At 50.4% G+C, this 19,345-nt stretch overlaps 1 protein-coding gene across 1 annotated transcript; it reads left to right on the top strand.

Moving 5' to 3' along the window:
* Positions 1-2,758: 2,758 nt before the first annotated feature.
* On the top strand, positions 2,759-9,082 carry LOC143156084 (lymphocyte antigen 6E). Its single transcript, XM_076328996.1, has 3 exons — positions 2,759-2,880; positions 6,985-7,104; positions 8,260-9,082. Exons 1-3 carry the CDS (start codon positions 2,829-2,831, stop codon positions 8,466-8,468), a joined length of 381 nt encoding a protein of 126 aa, XP_076185111.1. The 5' UTR covers positions 2,759-2,828; the 3' UTR covers positions 8,469-9,082.
* Positions 9,083-19,345: the final 10,263 nt, after the last annotated feature.

Raw genomic sequence — 19,345 nt, forward strand, 5'->3', positions numbered from 1 at the left:
TTTGACAGGTCGGACAGGACTCTTCCACAGAGCAGTCCCTACCCTCTCCGGCAGAAGAGAAGTCTGAACACTTCTTATCTCTAGAGAATGATGTAACTATTGAAAAGAAAGGACTTTGTCCCCTTCCTGTGGTGACCATGCAAGGCGTTTCAGCAGGTTTGCTCCACGAACCAATTCTGCTCCACTAACTGGGGAAACACCGCATTTGCAAACTCGACTGGGGTTTAGGTGCCTCACAGAGACTCACGTGCACAGCCCTGGCCAGGCTCAGGAAGTCTCATCCAAGCCCTGAAATAGAAACGTGGTGGTAAACGAAACTCTCCGCATGCCACCTGGCTCCACAGAAGCTGAGCAAGATTTTAGCGGGCCCAGGTTTCAAGCTCAAACTCCTGAAGTGCCAGTTCAGCACCGAAGCGTTGCAGACCTAGTAATTCCGGTTTTAATTGCGGCACCCATCTCTGCTAACCTGCTCCCTTGACCCGCGAAGGGAGCTGCCAGTCTTAATTTACTGATTTTAAGACTAGCCATTCCTCTCCAGCATGCAAGCAAACCTTGAAATACGTACTCTAGCACCAGTTTTGCTTTATGATTCAGCTGCTTCCTTATCTCCTTTTCCCTTAAGCATGGTTTTGTACTTTTCCCCAGCACAGACCACATTCCTGCTGCTGGACTCTCCCCCTGCTGCCTTTCTTACCGCCTCCCTCTTCTTCTGAAGAGTTATTTTTCTGCCTTGCATTCACAGTATGAAGCCAAAGGTTCAACGAAGCTCTCCAACAACCCCCAAACTTGCAAGAGGCTGGATTATTTGGTGCAGTGGTTTGCCGCGCTTTGCTCTGGTACAGAAAGCCCTGCCATCAGACAGTTGCTGTGTCGAGCTTTGCAGCCTGCTCTCCCACACCATAGCCTTGGTAAGGAGATGGGAGACACGGACTTAGACTAGCAAGCTTTCAGAAGGGCTTCCTTACCTGGCGCATCTTCCACCATAGCGAATTGGTCCCCAGTCGCTCTGCCCACCTCTTCCATTTGCAGCATCCTGTAATTAATGCTGTCCCCACCCAGCCATTTCAGTAGTATTGGGATGACTCCAGATCCCGTGGTGAGTTGTGTCCTGTGTCATTCTTAGGTCCCCTGTTTTCCTTCCCAGCAGCAGACGGGGCCTCTCCAGGAAACAGTGGAACTGATAATGTTAAATCTGGGGGGGGGAGGAAAACAGAAAGCTGTAGGCCCTTGTACACTTCTCTTGGGGATGAGGGGAGTGCACAAGACACCGAAGGAACAGGAGAGCTGAAGGAACATGCTATGCCTTCCTGATACCCAGAAATTAAATCTCAGGTGCTGCACCCCAAAGCGGAGATAAATGCTGCGAGGTTGCTCACATGATGGTGACAAAAAGCCAGACCAACTCTTAAGGGCACAACCTGAACTTGGTCTGTATGAGACAGGGGTTTTGTGAGTCTATCTGAATTACGGTTGCTCAGGCTACCGCAAAGCTGAAACTTCCCATTTTTTTAGCATTTGATTTGTAAACCAGAGAATGAAACAGTCCCAGCAGCCCATTCCAGTGGAAGATATTAGACTGCAGAAACACACTGCTTGCAGTCAGTTCCTGCTAGAATAACTGGCAACGACAAATAAAAATGAGCCATAGGAGAGAAAAGGGAAGTGGGGGTTTGCAGGCACAGATTTGTTTTCCAAGTAGAGGACTCTGAATACACTCTGACAAGACAGGAGCTGGAATTTCTCCTGACAGATGCATTTGCCAGGAAATCCTGATTCTGCAGAATTAAACCCATCTGTGGCATACAGAGTTTGTCAAACCTGCGCTTGTTTCTTGCTGGCTCACCAGCCGTCTCCTCCATTCCCAGGCTTCCTTGACAGCCAACTTCACAGGGTTCTTCCCCCAACGTCTTCCCTGCAGCTCATTTCCTAGAGGACTTAGCTATTTCTGTGGGACCTACTGAACCTGGGCCACTCCAGCAAACCTTTCTGGTGGACTGCCCCAAGCCCTGAAGACCCATCCTGTCAAGCAGCCCAGGCTGTCCCATGCCACCCCAGCTGCTGGGCCCTCGTACTTTCAAGCTTCCAACCCCGTATGCCTAATCCCATTTAGGCTCTGGTAAACAGCTCAGGAAGTTCGGTCCCTACATGCTTGGGTCTTGCATGCAGGGGGCTTGTGCATGCAGGGGGTCTTGCATGCAGGAGATCTGTGCATGGAGGGGAGCCCTGCACACTGGGGCTTGCGCATGCAGGGCATGTGTGCGTACAGGGTGGTTGTGAATGTATGCGGGGGGGGGTGTGTGGGGTGTACTCAGGGAAGCTGTGACTGAAGATGCACGGAGGAGGGGAGGGAGGCATGAACGCAGCAGGTCCTCGTGGGTGAAGGGAGTCATGGACGCAGGGGGTTGCACTTGAAGAGGGCTGCGCACGACTGGGGTCCGGCATGCAGGGAGCCCTCCTGCTCCTGCCTCTTCCCTCAGCGAAACACAGGGGACCCGAAAGGGGGACGGAAAAAGCCTTCGGGGCAGGCCCAGGGGCGAGCTGGCTCTGCTCCCGCGGGGCTCCCAGCCCCTCAGCGGGCCAGGCGCTGGCACGCCGCCCCGCCGCGCCGACTGCCCCCTTCCCCGGCCCCGGCTCTCCGGAGCGGGGCAACGAAACCAAGCGAGGCCGGGGAGGCGGCGGCGGGAGGAGGCGGGCCCGGGGAGGCGGTGGGGGGAGGCGGGGCGGGGCGGGGCCGCTGGCCTTTCCCCACCCCCGGCGCCCGGCCCTGCCGCCAAGCCCTGCGCGCCGCCAGCCGCCCTGCGCATCTCGCTGGCCCCCACCGCCGCACCATGAAGGCGCTCCTGCTCGCTGTGCTGGCTGCGGTGCTGTGCGTGGAGAGAGGTAAGGGGGGGGGGGGATGCCCCCACCCCCCCCGGCCACCCTCAGCTCTCTCCGAGGTCCCCCAGTCCCTCCCCAGCCCTGGGTTTGGGAGCGGATTCGGGAGGTGGCGGTGCTGCGTCTTTCAGGGTGGGCTCTGGAAGTTGGAGGTTTGCGCGGGGGGGGGCGGTGAGGGTTGCCAAGGGGCTGCGGGGACAGAGCTGAGCCGTGCCGGGGTTTGGCGGGGAGGTGGAGGGGTGTCTTTCCAAGACCTGCCTCGCAGCCGTGTCCCTCTTGAAGCAGGAACTTCAGGGCTTCCGTGCCTGTATGTGTAAGTGTGCATCTTCAGCTGTCCATCTAGATATTTTGGAGCTTTTCCCAGTTGCAGCTCGAACAAAGACCAGGGCCGGCTCCGCTCCCCCATACGGCGCAGCGAGCCGGGATAACAGCGCCGAAATGGGCTGAGATGCAGCCGAGGGGAAGGAGGGTGGAGGGGAGATGGAGCCCAGCCCTGGCAATGGCTGATGGAGCAAAGTCTGGGCAGAGCCACTCGTGATCCTGGCTCTTGCTGCCCCCACAGCATCCTTCGGGGCAGGCTGCGGTGGCCGACGTGTGGGGAGGTGACCCCCCCAAGGGACCCTGCCCTGTGGAGCGCATCTTGGGGCTGCCACCGAAGCTGGGGAGAACGTGCTTCCTGTTGCTGGGCATTAAGCTGCAAGTTGTCCAAGTCGCAGGATCTGCAATCCCCGCCTTCTCGATGACTCCATTTCTGACTATCCAAACTCCATGGGGCCGTGCAAAACCCCATATTGTTTCCATATGTCGATGCTTGGAGAAGCCAAACAAAGAGCAAACAGGAGAGTTCTGGGCCCTCTGAGCCCCTACTCAGGAAACACGGGCCCTCCTTGTCTCCTGAGGACACCAGTGAGAAGAAACTAGTTGTTTGCTGCCCTTCCCGGTGCCCCCCTCCCGGAGGGGTCCGGGAAGCAACGGCCAATTCGAGCGTTGGGTCTCCATCAGAGCCCAGCTGGCATGTGCTCAGCTCCAGCTGGGAGGACGGGCTGTCCAGGCCAAGGCAGGAAGGGGTTTCACTTCCCCCCCCCCTCCAAAAAACCTTTCAGCTTTAAACTAAGTTCTTAGCCAGGCAAAAGGGTTTGTTGCAGGTAGCTTTATCCCCAAACACTCCCAGCACAGCCAGGGAGACTTCTGCGGAAAAGCTTTACCCCCTGCTCAAAGTGCCCTGAAGATCTGGCATATGGTGTATAAGAATATTGTCGAAGAGCAATGGAAAAGGAAAGAGCGTTTGGCATAGGGACCGAATGGAAGAGCTGCCGAAGCAACAGCATTTTTCACCGGTGCTGCTGAGCTTCAGAGCGGGCTTTTAAAGGCTTTTTTTTTTTTTATTTTTCCTGCATTGCTCTTTGCAAGAATGGATTCAACCTCTTATCTGAGGAATTCCCCCAAATGATCCGCTCTGTTTCTCGGGAGCTCTTTGTTCCTCAGAAGAGCTGAGCAGCAAACAAATAAACACATAAATTCTTCCCCTGGAAGAATGCTGCATTTTCTAGTCGGTGAAAACGAGGCTTCCCGTTTGCATTGTTCAGTCTTTGGCTTTTTTTTTTTTTTTCTTCCTTTTTTTTGTAGCCTTGAGCTCCAACTCCTCGCTCTGTCTCCAGCTGCGTAAAATAATTCTGCACCCCTCTTGTGCCTTTTGTCTAAAACACTCAGCCTGCTTGCTCCCTTCACTCTGCAGTGGGTTTTTTCGTTATCTGCTTGCTGGGGCAGAAAGTGGCACTAGTTATGACTGCGTATTTCCTCTCTGAAACTGCGTTGAAAGACTCGCCTCTCCTGGAAAGATTTTGTCTATATTCAGACCAGGGGTAATAGGTAGGTGTGACAAAGAGAAACATGGGGACAGGTAAGAGGTGCTGTGGTAGAAGCATAGATTTAGTCACGTGGCAGAGAATTTAATGCCTAAAGGCACTTTTATGTGTACAAATATTTCTGATGTGTTTGTATCTGGAACCTCTAAGCCTTAATGAATAGCACTGCACCACTCGACTCGTGCGTTCAGCATAGTGAGCAAATGCATATGGGGACATATGTCCTACCATAATGCCCACAGGAAGCCTATAATCCACTTCATTCCTGGTTGCAGACGATGCCTGTGAAATGGGATGAGTCAATTTGCTTCCTCACTTCGCCCTCAGGGTGGTTGCAGGGAGAAGGGTTTGTGACAGGTCACCTGAGACTTGAGAGCAGAAGCATGCTGGGGACAAGCGAGCAGGAGAGAGCTGGGCTTCACTCTGAGGTCCCAGACTGAGTTTTGGCCAATGAGGTCAAAAATGCCACCCATGGAAACGCTCTGAGGGCTCAGCAAGGGACGATGACAGCCTGTAGGCTCAATGGCTGGCTCCGTCCTCCTCCCCCTCTCCTAGATCCAGAAGCAAGGTCAACTGACAAGCCTCTCCTGGGCTTTTGACTCAGCTGGTGGCCCTGTAATCCTGGGTGCTGTGTGTAGGTTGTGGCTGCTGCGTTGGCATGCTCAGCTAACTCTGTTTTGTTGCGAGGATCGTTGGCAGACTGATGATCGTTGGAGGATGTATGAGACAGTCCAGGAAATTCTTGCTTAGGGGGTTGTGGTGTTGGCTTCATCTCCAAAGCAGAGTCATCTGGCTGCCCTGATGTGACATTCAGGATCTCCCACTAACCTGCTTTAATCCGTTTCCCTGAGATTATGTTCTTGTTTTCTTACCCTGCCTTGGCTGTGGCTGCTCAAAAGTCATTCCTCAGAGCACAATTGTTATTTTATCTCAATTTTCCCATAAAAAGCTTTTCTTTTCCTGAGAGAAACAGGATTGAGAAGAATCTCAGGAGGTCCTGCAGTCCCATGGCAAAGTGGGACAGCTGCTGACCAATATTTGTCCAACTTGTTCTTCAAAATACTCCATGACAGGGACTGCTGAGCCTCAGCAAGCTCTCCCAGGGCTTCACTGACTTCACCTCCTTAGGATAATCTGTTTGTGGTGAGGCTGAAAGAGGTAGGAGCAGGAATGATGCTGCCTTGCACTTCCCATCCTGAATCAGCCCCTGCTCCGTTTTGCATCCTGTAAACACAGAAGAGAAAGGCAGTGCCTCATGGAAGGGCTTGCCGTCTGAGTGCTCAAAAATCAGAGCCTGTGAAACATTGGGAACAGACCTGATCTGTCTGCATATGTAGGTCAACAATTGCAATGTGGATGTGATGTTCTTGTATGTGAAATACAGAGATCATCCGTCCACTGCAAAGTGCATATGTCCGTGCTGAGTCACTGGTCCAGGCTGTTTCTGCAACCATTTCCCACCACTGAATGCTATTTTCCAATCTTTCCTCTTTCTTGGGCAGATCTGAAGGATGAGGGATGGGAGCTAGCTGGTGCAGTCCATCCTGCTGGTGTAGGATAGACCGTTTTAGGGGACCTGCCATGGAGGAAGGCATGCTTTATTTGCTCTCCCCCTGCTCCAAATTAAAAAATTTGGTTGCACATGCTGCCTTCATAGTGCTATGACTCCCTGGGTAGCAGGACAGTGCAAGTCCTTGCAGGTCTTGCGGCCATGCTGGGCTTGCTCTAGCTGAGAAATTGTTTCCACCATGTGTGCTAGCTCAAGCGTAGCCTGAGCTTTGTGCCTTGTTGCCAAAGGCAGGTCACGGAAAGCTCAAACCCATGGTCACGCCTGGAGCTTTTCCCATCAGTGTCTACGGTAGCTGGGCTGAGTAAGCCCAAATCTCAGGCTCCAGATTGCAGGCCTGAACTTGCCTCCGTTGTTTAGTTTCTAGTTGGCAGCTGTAGCTTGAACCCTCTCTTGGTGCAAACAGGAGCGTGCCGTAAAGTACCAGGCTGACTTGTGGTTGTATTGAGGCTTTAGCTGACAGTTGATCCTGCCAAGAGCTCAAAATGTATCCCTTATGCTTGAACCCTTCACTTGGCTGATTTTTTTGGGGAAAAAAACCTGTTGCAGATTGATACAGACGGAATAGCAAGCATGTCTGTGGCCAGATGTGGTGCATGCCATGTGTCAGAGGTGGGGACCGCCAAGCGGGGAGGTCTCCCCACCAGCCCCTAACTGAGGTGTGCCTTTCCCTTGCAGCCCACACGCTCATCTGCTTTTCGTGCTCGGATGCATCCTCCAACTGGGCCTGCCTGAAGCCTGTCAAGTGCGGGGAGAATGAAAACCACTGTGTGACGACATATGTCGGAGTGGGAATCGGTGAGTGATGACAGGACCTTCCTTTGCCCCTCTTGGCTGCTCTCCTGGGTCGCCTGCTGAGCTGCAGGAAGGCTTTCCTTCCTTTGACTAGAAAAAAGGGGAAAGTTCTCCTTAGCAGCTGAGTGTCGGACCATCCCAAGGGAATTTTATGAGGGACGTGCTGCCAGATGGAGTCATGTTAAAGCCCACGTGCCTGCACTGACGCCAGGAGTCCGAGGGGAATCTCGGGGTGGGGGCAGGGAGGTTGCTGATGAATAAGTGAAAGCGTGGAGGATGCTGCAGGCTTCCTCTGTAGGAAGCTCCAGGGTTGCCCTTCCTGCTTTTGCCCTGTGTTCGGGTTGTTCATCCCTGAGTCCCACCTTCGCTTCTTCGCTCTCCGTGGACGAGGTGGGCTTGCCAGGAAGGGAGATTTGCAGGTTTCCTCCCTAAGTGCCAGGAAAGATCTGGGGGGGGGGGGTGTCTGTGCTTCCCGGCTGCTGCTCCTAGGGAAGCAGGCTGCTCTGGCAGGTCTCCTGGCGCCATCGCAGAGACCAGAGCCCAGCCTGGCTTGCCTTGCTCTCCCTTGCAGGAGGGAGGGGTGTTGCATGCCTGAGTTGCACGGTTCGCAATGTGGGCAGGTCACGCATGCACAAATGGAGGCCGGGGGCTTTTATAAGCCTGTCGTCTTAGCACAGTGCTAATGGTTTCCTATTTCCTGCTGCTAAATGGGTGCTGCGCCTCTCTCGCAGCCGACACTTGAAATGCAGCCTTCGCTCACGAGTGCCTCCCTGGTGCTCTGTATGCCCCGTGCTCCCTGTCTCGCTCGAGGAGTCCCAGGGTCAAGCTCGAGTGGGATTTTTGAGATTCTTCACCGGAGCTGTAGCGGCCAAACTTTGGCCGACAGCCTGGAAGGGGTATCTCTGGGGTGTTGCACGGTCTCTAGAGTCTGTGTGGGAGGTTGTCATGGGTGTTCCTTGAGATGTGTGGGCTGGCTGAGATTACTGTCGTAGCCTGATGCCAAGAAGCACTTCATCCTCTTCGTGCCACCTGTGATGCTTTGGCTATTTCTGTGCTGTTATTTCCTTTGCAGAACAGGTGATCAGAAAGCCAAGAAACATTATAAACCCGTCTCCTTTTTGCTTTTCTTCCTTTCCTCCTGCCCCAACCTAAATTCAGGCAGCAAGTCTGGCCAGTCCATCTCCAAAGGATGTTCTCCCATTTGCCCCAGCGCCGGGGTTAACCTCGGCATAGCGGCTGCCTCCGTTTACTGCTGCGACTCCTTCCTCTGCAACATCAGCGGTTCCAGCAGCGTGAAAGCCAGCTACGCGGTCCTGGCCTTGGGGGTCCTCGTTAGCTTCATCTACGTCCTCAGGGCTCGCGAGTGATGGGGCTGGCCAAGGAAGACCCGTCTTCCACGGGCCGTTGCAGGTCTCATTAGCCAATATCTTCTCTGTCGCTGTCTGCAAGGAGATCTTCTACTTCTCAGCAGGCTTCCAAGATGATTGTTTCCCAGACTTTATGCTCTTCCAGCATCGGAGACCTGGGCAGTTTGGCCAAGCTGTTCTCCTCCTTCTGTGGACATACCCCACTGCACTCTCACACCTCCTTGGCAAAGGTGGATCGTTTTGGAAGGGTTTCTGCTTTTATACCTAATACCCCCCCCTCGTTTCTAAGGTTGGTTAAAACAAGGCTGGGACTCGCCAAGAACCAATTGACCCCAGATACCACCCGGTCAAGTGTTCAGACGTTCCTGCCTCTCGCCTCCGTGGAGGTGCCTGGCACCAGCGTGCCCCCAGCACATGGGTGGTCCGGGCACCGGGAATGCATGACCCGAAGGGAGACACATTCCCGGCCCCTGCAGCTGCAGTCTCTTTTTATAAAATCGTTTCATTTCTTCCGATCCTGGGCTGACTTTTCTGGAAAACAAATGACGTGTACCTTGTCCCTCCAAGCTCTGTAAGAACCAGACCTGAATAAACATGCTCCTGTTGTTACCTGAGATGGGACGTGTGCTGTGTGTGTTTCCTTGCTCCAGACAGAGAGATTAGAAACGCTCTTAGAAGAAACCCAAATATTATGCCCGGCACGAGGGACTCTTGCCCTCTCAAGCGGCTTTTGAGTGCTTCATCTCAGCATTCCTTCCAGTTCACCTCTGAGCAGCAAGTCCATCTTATCCCTGTGTCTGTCCTTTCCGATAAACACCCGTGGGCTGGCTTGTTTCACCTCTCTTGGGAATTGCGTTTTCCAGGTGCATTTTAGTGAAAAATGTCAGTTATTAGGGTCTGAGTCAACCCCATTACTCCTAACGGAGCAAGCGCACTGGGAACAGGACCTCTAAAAATTAGTCTGCATATTACAAAGACTTGGTGCCTCAGTTTCCCCACTTCGGACTTGTGATGGTGATAGACAATAACATCGATACCTAAATGATCCAACAGGTCTGTTTGCAAAACTTAGTGAAGTCAGAGGCGAAGACATCAATACTCAGATCTTTAGGTTCAACCTGCAATCCCTGGCTGATGGGCTGATGGTGCACGTGGACTGCAGAAGGTGACTTCACCACCAAACCTGCCACTCCTGCTGTCCCTCAGATCCCAGGATCTTCCCAGGTCTTTCGGCAGCGTTGCTCCTGGAAGTTCTCGGCCGTTCCATGGGAGATGTGTCCGCCTGCCATCTCTGCATCGTGCTGGTTTCCTACCTGCTTTGCCTACCTGTGGACCTGCTAGACGCAAACCAAGCCAAAATTGAGCCTTAAACTGTCAGGCGAAAGCTTGCTGTCACTTCCACTGATTATCAGAGGTGCACTGGGCTTTTTTTCTCTTCTAGCAGCAAAAATCAGGCGTAGCGTTGGCGCTCTTTAGCCATGCCCTTCTTGTACGTGGTTCTCCTGTTTTGTGTCAACAAACAAAAGCTTCTCAAGCTGCACACACTGTTCAATTATACCTCTATCCCCACTTAAATGAGTGATAAACAGCTTCTTTTGAAAGATGGCATGCAGATGTATAGAAATATTTGCAACAAAAGTGGTTACGTGTTTTTTGCTCCCCCTCTCCATCTTTTAATTAAAATGACACGGATGCTAATGACAGCCTTTACAACAGGAGGGACTGGTCATCATGACGTGACCCGCAATTAGGTGATGAGTTTGGTAAGAACGCATCGCTTGTCTCGTTGGTCCTCAGATGTGCCTTCCTCTGGTTAATGCATCCTCCCTCGCCTGCTGGGACCACAGGGCTCGAGGTGCGCCGCAAACCTCTGCTATGCACATATAGCACAGGGAAAATTGGGGAAAAAATGACTAGAAATGGGGTAAATGTCCCCTAGCTTCCCTGTGCCTGAGCCTTCCTCCCAAGAGGGTTAGAAACCTCGTTTGCAGGGTTAATTTGTTCCCCGCCACTTGCTGTGAGTAGGTGGTGTAGTGAGACCAAGGCAGCACCCAGAGTACTCTACCTTGCAAGTAATGGGGCTGTAACTCTTTTCTAGCCACCTGGTAAAAGGTATCTTAGTTTTTGGACTCAGTTACCCTCACAACACCTCTGCTGCGAGCGAAGAGCTAAACTTCAAAGCCATCGGCATAGCTGTGTCCGAATGCCTGTGCATGCCTTGACGAGGCTCTTGATGCCACGCTGGGCTAAACTTAACGAGCCGGGTTACGAGACCTGGTTGCCTCCTCCAATGGCCGTCTCCTTCCTATCTCGGCATTTCAGAGTTTGCTCGTGCCGGGGACTCGGTTATGCAAGGGAGCAAGGGCTGGCGGGAAAGGCATTCAGCAGGCTACTTACCCTATACAAATAACAAGTTATTGTTATAGATGGTATTGCCAGGGGACAAATCTGAAGGTCAGTTCACACATGTTTTTGAGCCTATAGATGATGAATAGATTGCATACGGAGATTTTTTTTTTTCCCTCTTCACTCTCTTTTTGTCTTTCCTCCTCATGTGCTATATTCCTGTACGCTTAGTATACGGAAGAAGAGATATTTGCAGTTTTTCCTTTCGAACGCATGTGGCAAAGACCTCTTTGATAGATACATGTATACTTGAGAGAGAGGGAGGGTATGACAGCTTGTCAAATGCAAGAGATGTTATTCAGCAGTTTAATCCCAAGCATCATATGATCAGTTCTGCCAACTCCCACAATTTCTGGTCCTACTATAGATTTTTTTTTTTTTGTCCCCAAATCCCCAGCACCAGAAATCATGTGAGAACTTCAGCTGTTGTAAAGCTCAGGAGTGAAAGGCCTGAAAATGTGCAGCTGTAGTAATTAAAAACATTACTAATGATAAGAAAATAAATAGCATGAACCCAGCATATATAAAGCATTAAAACTGGGGGCTTGTTAAACCAAATGCCTGATTTGGAACTTGAGGGCCACGATGAGACAGCCCTGAAGTGCTTTGAATGTGTTTACTTGGACTGTGGAATTAGAGATCGACATCTCAGCAGAAAACTCAGATCTTCACCTCTTCTGACAAGAGGTTACGAGGGGAGGCAGCTTTGCTCTGTACAAGCATAAAATATCCTGGAACAGTTTTCACTGGAAAATAAGAAGAGCTTAAGTCAAATACCTGCCCGTTTTGGAACACGCTAATCGGAAAACGGTTTCTGTGCTTCCGTCCAGGACATGGCTGTATTTCAATGGCAGCTGCTGCCGTCTACCACTATGCCAGCATTGCAAGGACTCTCATTTTTGGGTGTTGTCTGTACATGCTCAAAGCTTACTGCGGCACCAGCCCTTTCCACTCAAGTTCGCTGGGTTTGCTGTTTGCTGAAAAGGAGGAGTTAAAAACGAACAACGTTCTTCCAGCTGTTTTTGAGAATTTTTTTTTTTGCGAAAGGGCAACATTTCTCCTTTTGGAAAGCACAGACCTGAGGTGACTTCCTTGCACAAACAGCCAGAACAAATAAGGCCAGTTGCTTAATCATTACTCAAAGAATCCACATCATTACTCAAAGAATGTCCTTGCTTGGTGTTATTTTACTCAAGTTATGGGTTATTTGAAATGACTTGCCTCCTAGAGACCCTATTTGCAATGCAGGTGGCTGTGGTCCCACCACCCTTGCGGGAAGCCTGGGAGCTCTGGTCCGGGTGGCTGTGCCTCCATGCTGGAATGAGGTATAGGCATCCATGCTCTCCTGTCTCTGGGAAAGGATGCTTGGAGGTTTAGGGCCCTATCACAAGCCCCTTGCTCCTGTGATCCCAGTGCTTTTGCACCCTGCAGCCGGGCTGTGCTTTCACTGTCATTCTCCGCGGTGAGGTGCTGCGGGTCTCAGCTGTTTGGGATGAAGATGGCTCCGAATCCTTCCTTGATCCTGGAGGAGTTATTTCGCCCCTGGAAAGCTGCTGTCTGAGTCTATCAAACTGGAATGGGGATAGACACACCCAATTTTGCATTTTGGGAGTGTCCATGGTGCACAGGGAAGCGAAGCCCCGGGTCGGTCCTGCCATCTACTGGCTTTTGCCAGACCTGGTAGAGATGCTTCGAAGCCCAGATCTCACAAGTCAAGGAGGAACATAAAATCACGAGAAGGGAGCCAAGGGCGAGCTACCTTTAACCAGGTAATTGCATGCAAAGCAGAGAATCAGAAGCATCAGAGACAGATTGAATGTTTTAATTTGTCCAGCTTTGCTCTGACAGTGTAAATTGAGAAATGAAAGGCTTAACAGCCTTCCCAGGACCAACGTTTTCCGAAGGAACATTTTTTCCAGCCCAAACCCTACCGTTTCATCAAAACTGAAACAATTCATGAAAATATAATAAGGCCGATAAAGTGTTGCAGAAAAAATATTGACACATTTTATTTCAGCTTTGTTGGATGATCCCATTTCACTGAGGTGGTTACACCGAAATGTTGATTTTACTAATACGTATATGTGAGATTTGTAATTGTGTATTACCTTTATTGTAACAGAATAAAGAAACATTGATTCCTTTAAATATATTAACATAACTGTAGAGTATGTTACATATTGTTTCTTATACTCTAATAAAAATATATGGACTTAATAAAAAAGGTACACTTGGAAGAAAATTTTTGGATGGTTCTGCAGCTATTACAGATATTACCTCTTGCTTTGTGTGAAAAGAAAGCGCTTGGGTTGGATTCAAAGCCCAGGGCTGGGGGTTGCAGGCCGGTCAAAAGGAGGACAGACATAAGGCTGAGCCTATAGACTATAGGGAGGGATAAATCCATACATGCCATCTCAAGGTCATTGGAGTCTCTTCCTGGTGATGGGTAAAGAACAGGGATTGTCTTTGCCTTCAATAGTCATGCTCATAAATATCGTTGACTTGCCCGTGACCCTACTGGGAATGGAGATGGGATTTGTCCTTTGAGCCTCTGCTCTTTCTTGTTGGAGAGGGCGGCTATTTTGGGCACATAATGGCCCCTGTGTGGGTGTCTGTGGGCAGCTGCTCCTCTTCCCAAGCTCCCGGGGGCTGCAGTGCTTCAGGGGCTGCTCTGGCCCCTCTCCGGCCCGCAGACAAATGCACGCACGTGGACACACGAATGTGGGGGCTGGTTGCTCTGGAGACTCCCCCCTGCTTTTCTGAACCAGGGAACATTCATGCTGCTTTGCAAAGATGTGTCATTATAATTTTTATTTAAAGCTTTATTATTTTGGGGAGCCCAGTTGGATCCTGTGGGAGAAGGAGATTATGTTCCCTGGGGAATGTAAGACAAATGCAGAATAGCAGCGATGGGCTCTCAGGAGTTTCGTAGGAACAGCAGCAGGCTGTTTGAAACAGAGTTAAAAATATCTTTCCTTTTCTCTGGATAACCCCAACCTGGACTATCTTCTTCCTGGGAAAGACTCTTCTTCCACTGCTCTCCCTCCTTGCAATCTGTGTTTTGCAGCCCTGCCTACAAGTGTTTTTGGGACAGGAGAGCACCAGCATTGACAGGGAGTATTTTCAGGACGGGAGGGCACTGCACAGCAGGTGGGGACAGAAGAAACCAACCCCCAAGAGGCTACACCTCCATCCTACCCAGCATTCCCGTCCTTTCTGTTCACATTGCCTTCCACGTGCCCGCTCCTGCTGCTCTGTGGGGACCTCTCTGTCTCTAGACAGGCCCAGGATGGGCTCTCCCACATTTCAGGTGTTTGGAAAGTTGAGGGAAATGGTGCCATTTCCCCACATCTAAGAGTGGACGCCATTAATGTTTTGACCCAGAGGTAATAATGCTGCTTCCTTCATTGAGATCCATATTTCCAGGTAAGCCTTGTTAAGAGATGTAGTAATACCAAATACCCGAAAGTATTTCTGGAAACTAAACAACACAGGCTCTTGACAGTGTTTCTCTTTCAGTTGGCTCTGCAGACGTTTCTCACTGGCATCCCAAGGTCATAGTGATTGTCTCAGGGTATGAGACACCACCTGCTAGCAAATGGGTCTGAAGCGGGAGAATTCCTGCCTCCCCATCCCTGCCCTTTTCTGTTCCTCTGGACATGCCTCCACTCTAGCCATGGCAAACACAGGTTTTAGAGGAAGGAATAGCTCTGGGGCTGGAGGGGAGTCTCCAGAAAACAGGTTCATTTGCTACTTTTGATGTGGAGGAGTCAAGAAAAGTGTGTAGGTATAGTTTGCAAGTGAAAATTTGAGTGATGCTAAAGGAAGGAAAAAAAAAAGGCTGAATCAAGAGCTCCACCTTCCTGCCAGTGCTAACCCTCTCCACTTTCTTTCCCTCTGGTTCCTTTTCTCCCTAGTTGAAGGTACTGAGATCCTCATGAAAGGCCATGGGGAGCAAGGGGGAAGATGGCACCTCCAGGCTGCAATGCTGACCTGAGCAGCAGCCGAGATGGGAGGAGGCTGGAAAGATGGGAGGTGCTTTGCGTGGCTGTGGGAACACGCTCCAATCTTCCTGCTTATCATCTCCCAAGAAAAAAAGATTTAAAGCGATACACAATGCACCTTGGTTTCCTTGGGTTTGGTGATCTGGCCCTTCCTGTGACACAGGGACACTTGGCCATCTGATCTGCCATTAAGTTAACAACTCTTGTCCTTTGTGTAGAAAGAGTTAAGCTAGCACGTCTAAAATGTAACACGGCATCAAACCCCTGGGGGAAGAGGTGTAACCAGCGTGCCTTGCTCTCCTTCTCCATGGCAATTAACAGAAACAACGACTGGGTGTATTGTATTTCACGCAGATTCTTGTCATGCCCACATCACCGAGAGCGATGTCACGTTGTTGTCCCTGAGCGCCAGGTGCTCCTGGCTGCGATTCTGTCTTCTCATTGCTAAAATCGCGGGGATGCGGTCACCCGTTCTCGCACGAGAGTCTGAGTTTGGCACGAGGACCCCTTCCTGAGCTCAGACCAGTTAAACCTGCTGGTTCCAGAACGGCACCCTTTTAGTATCACGGTCCAAACTATTAGAGGAAAGATGACAAAACCCAAATACGAGCACTCAATAGATGTGGGACGGTGGCACCTTGTATGCGACCACCTTGCAGTGCTCAGGTTCTTTGTAAGGGCAAGGTGCAGCTGCTCATTGCGTGTTGGAGTTCAACTCATGGTTTGTTCAAAGCAGCTTAGACAAACTGAATTTTTCTCTCTTTTTTATTTTCACATGGATATATCTCATCCTAAAGCTGATTGGAACTAAATGATTATGAAAGCTGAATTTTGGAAACAGTGAAAATTGAAAACTACCAAAACAATCCTAAAAATACCTCCCTTCCTTCTTTGGGAAATGGGTTGGGACCAGGCATTTGCATTTTCTTCTCTTGTCGGAAGGTGGCAGTGGCAGGCCCCGGATCTGCCAGTGCAGGCTCAGTAGGACGTCTTGGGATGGGTGTGTTGATGTATCAGGACCACAAGCCCCTTTTGCTAAGGGACATGATGCAGAAAGAAGTTCATCTGGAGCTTGGAGATGAGGAAGAAGTGCATTAGCTCAGCATGCTCTTCACTGTATCCCAAGCATGGAGACACCACAGCATTTCTGATCTCCTGTTCCAGTATTTTAACGCTCACATGGAGAAATACTTTTCATTATATCTGACAGAATTTCACTTCCTGCAACTTGTGGTTGATGGGTGCCCTCAAGGAGAGCCCAGCTCAGCCTTCTCTTTGACCCTCTTTTATGCCAGATGCTGTTACACCCCCTGAGCCCTGTCTTCTCAGCCTGTTTTCCAGGTTGAACGAACCCAGCTCTCTCACAACTCCTCGTATTGCCTATGGTCAAGCTGTTGGCCAAACCACACTTGCAAACAAGGAAGAACTTGTTGGGGATGTGAAGTTTGGGGGCAGCCTTGGCTGCAGTGACCATGAGGTGGTGGAGACCAAGATCCTGAGAGAGGGGAACAAGACAAAAAGCAGTATCACAACCCTGGGAGTCAGCATGGATTCACAAAGGGAAAATTATGCCTCACCAGCCTGATAGCCTTCAATGATGAGGTGGCTGGCTTGGTGCATGATGCGAGAGAAGTGAATGTCGTTTATCTCTACCTTATTAAGGCTTTCAACCCTGTCTCCCACAACACCCTCATAGACGAGCTGACAAAGTATGGGTTATATAAGTGGACAGTGAGGTGGACTGAAAACTGGTGGAGCAACTGGGCCCAGAGGCTTGTGATCAGTGGCACAAAGTCCAGTTGGAGGCAAGTCACTAGTGGGGTACCGCAGGACTCAATACTGTTCATCATCTTCGTTAATGACCTTGATGATGTGGCAGAGCTCACCTTCAGCAAGTTTGCAGATGATACAAAACTAGGAGGAGTGGCTGATACACCAGATGGGTGTGCTGCCATTCAGAGGGACCCGGACAGGTTGGAAAAATGGGGGAACCTCAGGAAGTTCAGCAAATGGAAATGCAAAGTCTTGCCTCTGGGGAGGAATAACCCCAGGCATCAGGACAGGCTGTGGGCTGATAGGATACAAAGCAGCTTTGCAGAGAAGAAACTGAGGGTCATGGTGGACACCAAGTTACACATGAATCAGCAATGTTCCTTGGTGGCAAAGGCGGCCACCAACCTCCTGGGCTGCATTAGGCAGAGCATTGCCAGCAGGTCAAGGGAGGTGATCCTTCCCCCCTACTCAGCACTTGTGAGGCCACACCTGGAGTCCTGTGTCCAGTTCTGGGCTCCCCAGTACAGGAGATACCTGGATGTACTGGAGAGAGTCCAACAAAGGGCCACAAAAATGATGAAGGTGCTGGAGCATCTATCCTATGAGGAAAGGCTGAGAGATTGGGGACTTTTCAGTCTGGAAAACAGAAGGCTCAGGGGAGATCTTATCAATATCTATAAATATCTGAAGGGAGGGTGCATAGAGGACAGAGCCAGGCTCTTCTCAGTGGTGCCCAGTGCCAGGACAAGAGGCAAAGGGCACAAACTGGAACACAGGAAATTCCATTTAAACACGAGAAAAATCTTTCTTTACTGTAAGTGTCGTTGAACGCTGGGAAAGCCTGCCCAGAGAGGTCATGGGGTTTCCACCTCTGATATATTCAAACCCAGCTGGACACAGCCCTGGGCAACCTGCTCTAGTGACACTACTTTGAGCAGGGGGGGTTGGATTAGACCATCTCTAGAGGTCCCTGCCAAGCTTAACCATTTTGTGATTTGCTGCTGGTGTTGCTGGGGGTGTTTGCGCTCCTCTGCTTTGTGACAAGTGCCCATGAACTGGTCTTGTCTCCCACCGACCTTCCTTTGCCCATTTGCCAGGACCATCAGATGGGCTGAACTGCTCACCTGGCTGGGAAACATCACCGCTGGGCTGCTTCTCTCACCTTTACCAGGGACAAATGCTCCAGGAGGCAGAAGTTTTTTGGTCAGAAGCTTTTTCCTGAAATCCTCAAGCATCTGGAAGCCAAACCTGGGATGTTTCTTGCAGCTGGTAGGAGACAGGCCGAGCCTATCACCTGGGCAGTGAGGATATCTTCAAGACACTTAGATTTTCTACTGATTTGGGCAGACTGAACCTGGAGACACGCTCCTCAGCCAGACATGTGGATATTTCCAGCTTCAATGCTAAACACTGCGGCATTAGAGGGAGTTGAAAAAGGCTTGGAGGCAAAGCTGCTTCCTTTCAGTCAGGTCATTTACTGTTTTACATGTGTTGTCCTTGTTTTTCCCTTCTGGGTCAATGAGAAGTGACTCAGATAGGAAAGTATCTCTCGTTCATCAGGTTAAGTCTTGAAGGAACATAATTAAAGCAGGTAACAGCTAAACTGAGCAAGCGATTTACATTCCTGCATCGTTAACAATGCCTTGGAAAGCTGGTTGGAGCAAACAAGTGATTAATCCCTCAGTCAGTCAGGGTTGATGGGAAGGGAAAAGATACCGGCTTGAAAGCAAAAAGAAAAAAAGGAAACTAGAAAAATTTGATGGGGAAGGAAGACAAATTCCCACTAGTTATAAATATATGATCAATCCTTTCTATGCACATTATGAACAGAGAGGGAGAACATGCTTCAGTAGTTATTAAGTCCTGTAAGATTCCCCCATAGGACCACTGTATCCATAAGCTGGCCACTGGCCAGGCGAGTGATAAATATGAAAATCCCACCCAGAAGGAGTTAAGTGCTACACAGAAGTTAGTCTAACTAATAACCTAGAGGTAAGAGGTACTTGCATGGAGTTCAAAGTGAAAAAAAACCCCACAGGTCAGGGGCAGGGGGGAAAGGCAGGTGAATCATTACATACAGGGAACAGGAATCCTTATGAAAATAAATCATCTTGTTCCCTACCTTCCTGTCCTGGTGAATATACAAAGCATCACTAATTTCCAGACACGGCATACAACACACGCCTGGGGCAGAGGGGATAGCTATAGTGAGGTCCAGTGGGAATTTGGGAAGAGCAGCAGAGTTAATGAAACCCTTCGTACTTGCGGTCTGGTCTGATCTGTCTGTCCCAGATCCTGCACTAACCAGCATCCCTTATGTCCCAGTCCAGTACCATGGTGGAAACCAGTGTGGAGAGAGCTGCCAAACTTTCTGTACCCATTTGCAGCTCCAATCTAGAGCAGACTGACCTGCTACCAGGTGCGAAAGTCACAACTCTCTGCTCAGCAGGATGCTTTGAGGCTATGGCTTGTCAGATTGAGGGGACACATGCCCTTTCCCCAAGGGAATCTTCCAACAACTCGGTTCCAGGAATCACCCAACCTTTACATGCTCAATAGGCTTGAGAGAGGGCCGAAGTGTCTCGCAAAGATGTGCCAGTATAATGGTTTTAAAGCCAGGCAGAGACATGCTGGATCTTGGCCATACGTTGTAGGGAATTGTAGTAAAATCAATTAGTAGGAATAAGGCTGCTG

The sequence above is a fragment of the Aptenodytes patagonicus genome, chromosome 2 (genome assembly GCF_965638725.1).
Source record: "Aptenodytes patagonicus chromosome 2, bAptPat1.pri.cur, whole genome shotgun sequence".
Lineage (NCBI taxonomy): Eukaryota > Metazoa > Chordata > Aves > Sphenisciformes > Spheniscidae > Aptenodytes > Aptenodytes patagonicus.

Coding starts and splice junctions, on each gene's coding strand:
- LOC143156084 (XM_076328996.1), top strand. CDS start 2,829: ATGAAGGCGCTCCTGCTCGCTGTGCTGGCTGCGGTGCTGTGCGTGGAG. Junction 2,881..6,984: donor GGTGCTGTGCGTGGAGAGAG/GTAAGGGGGGGG, acceptor TTTCCCTTGCAG/CCCACACGCTCATCTGCTTT. Junction 7,105..8,259: donor ATATGTCGGAGTGGGAATCG/GTGAGTGATGAC, acceptor ACCTAAATTCAG/GCAGCAAGTCTGGCCAGTCC.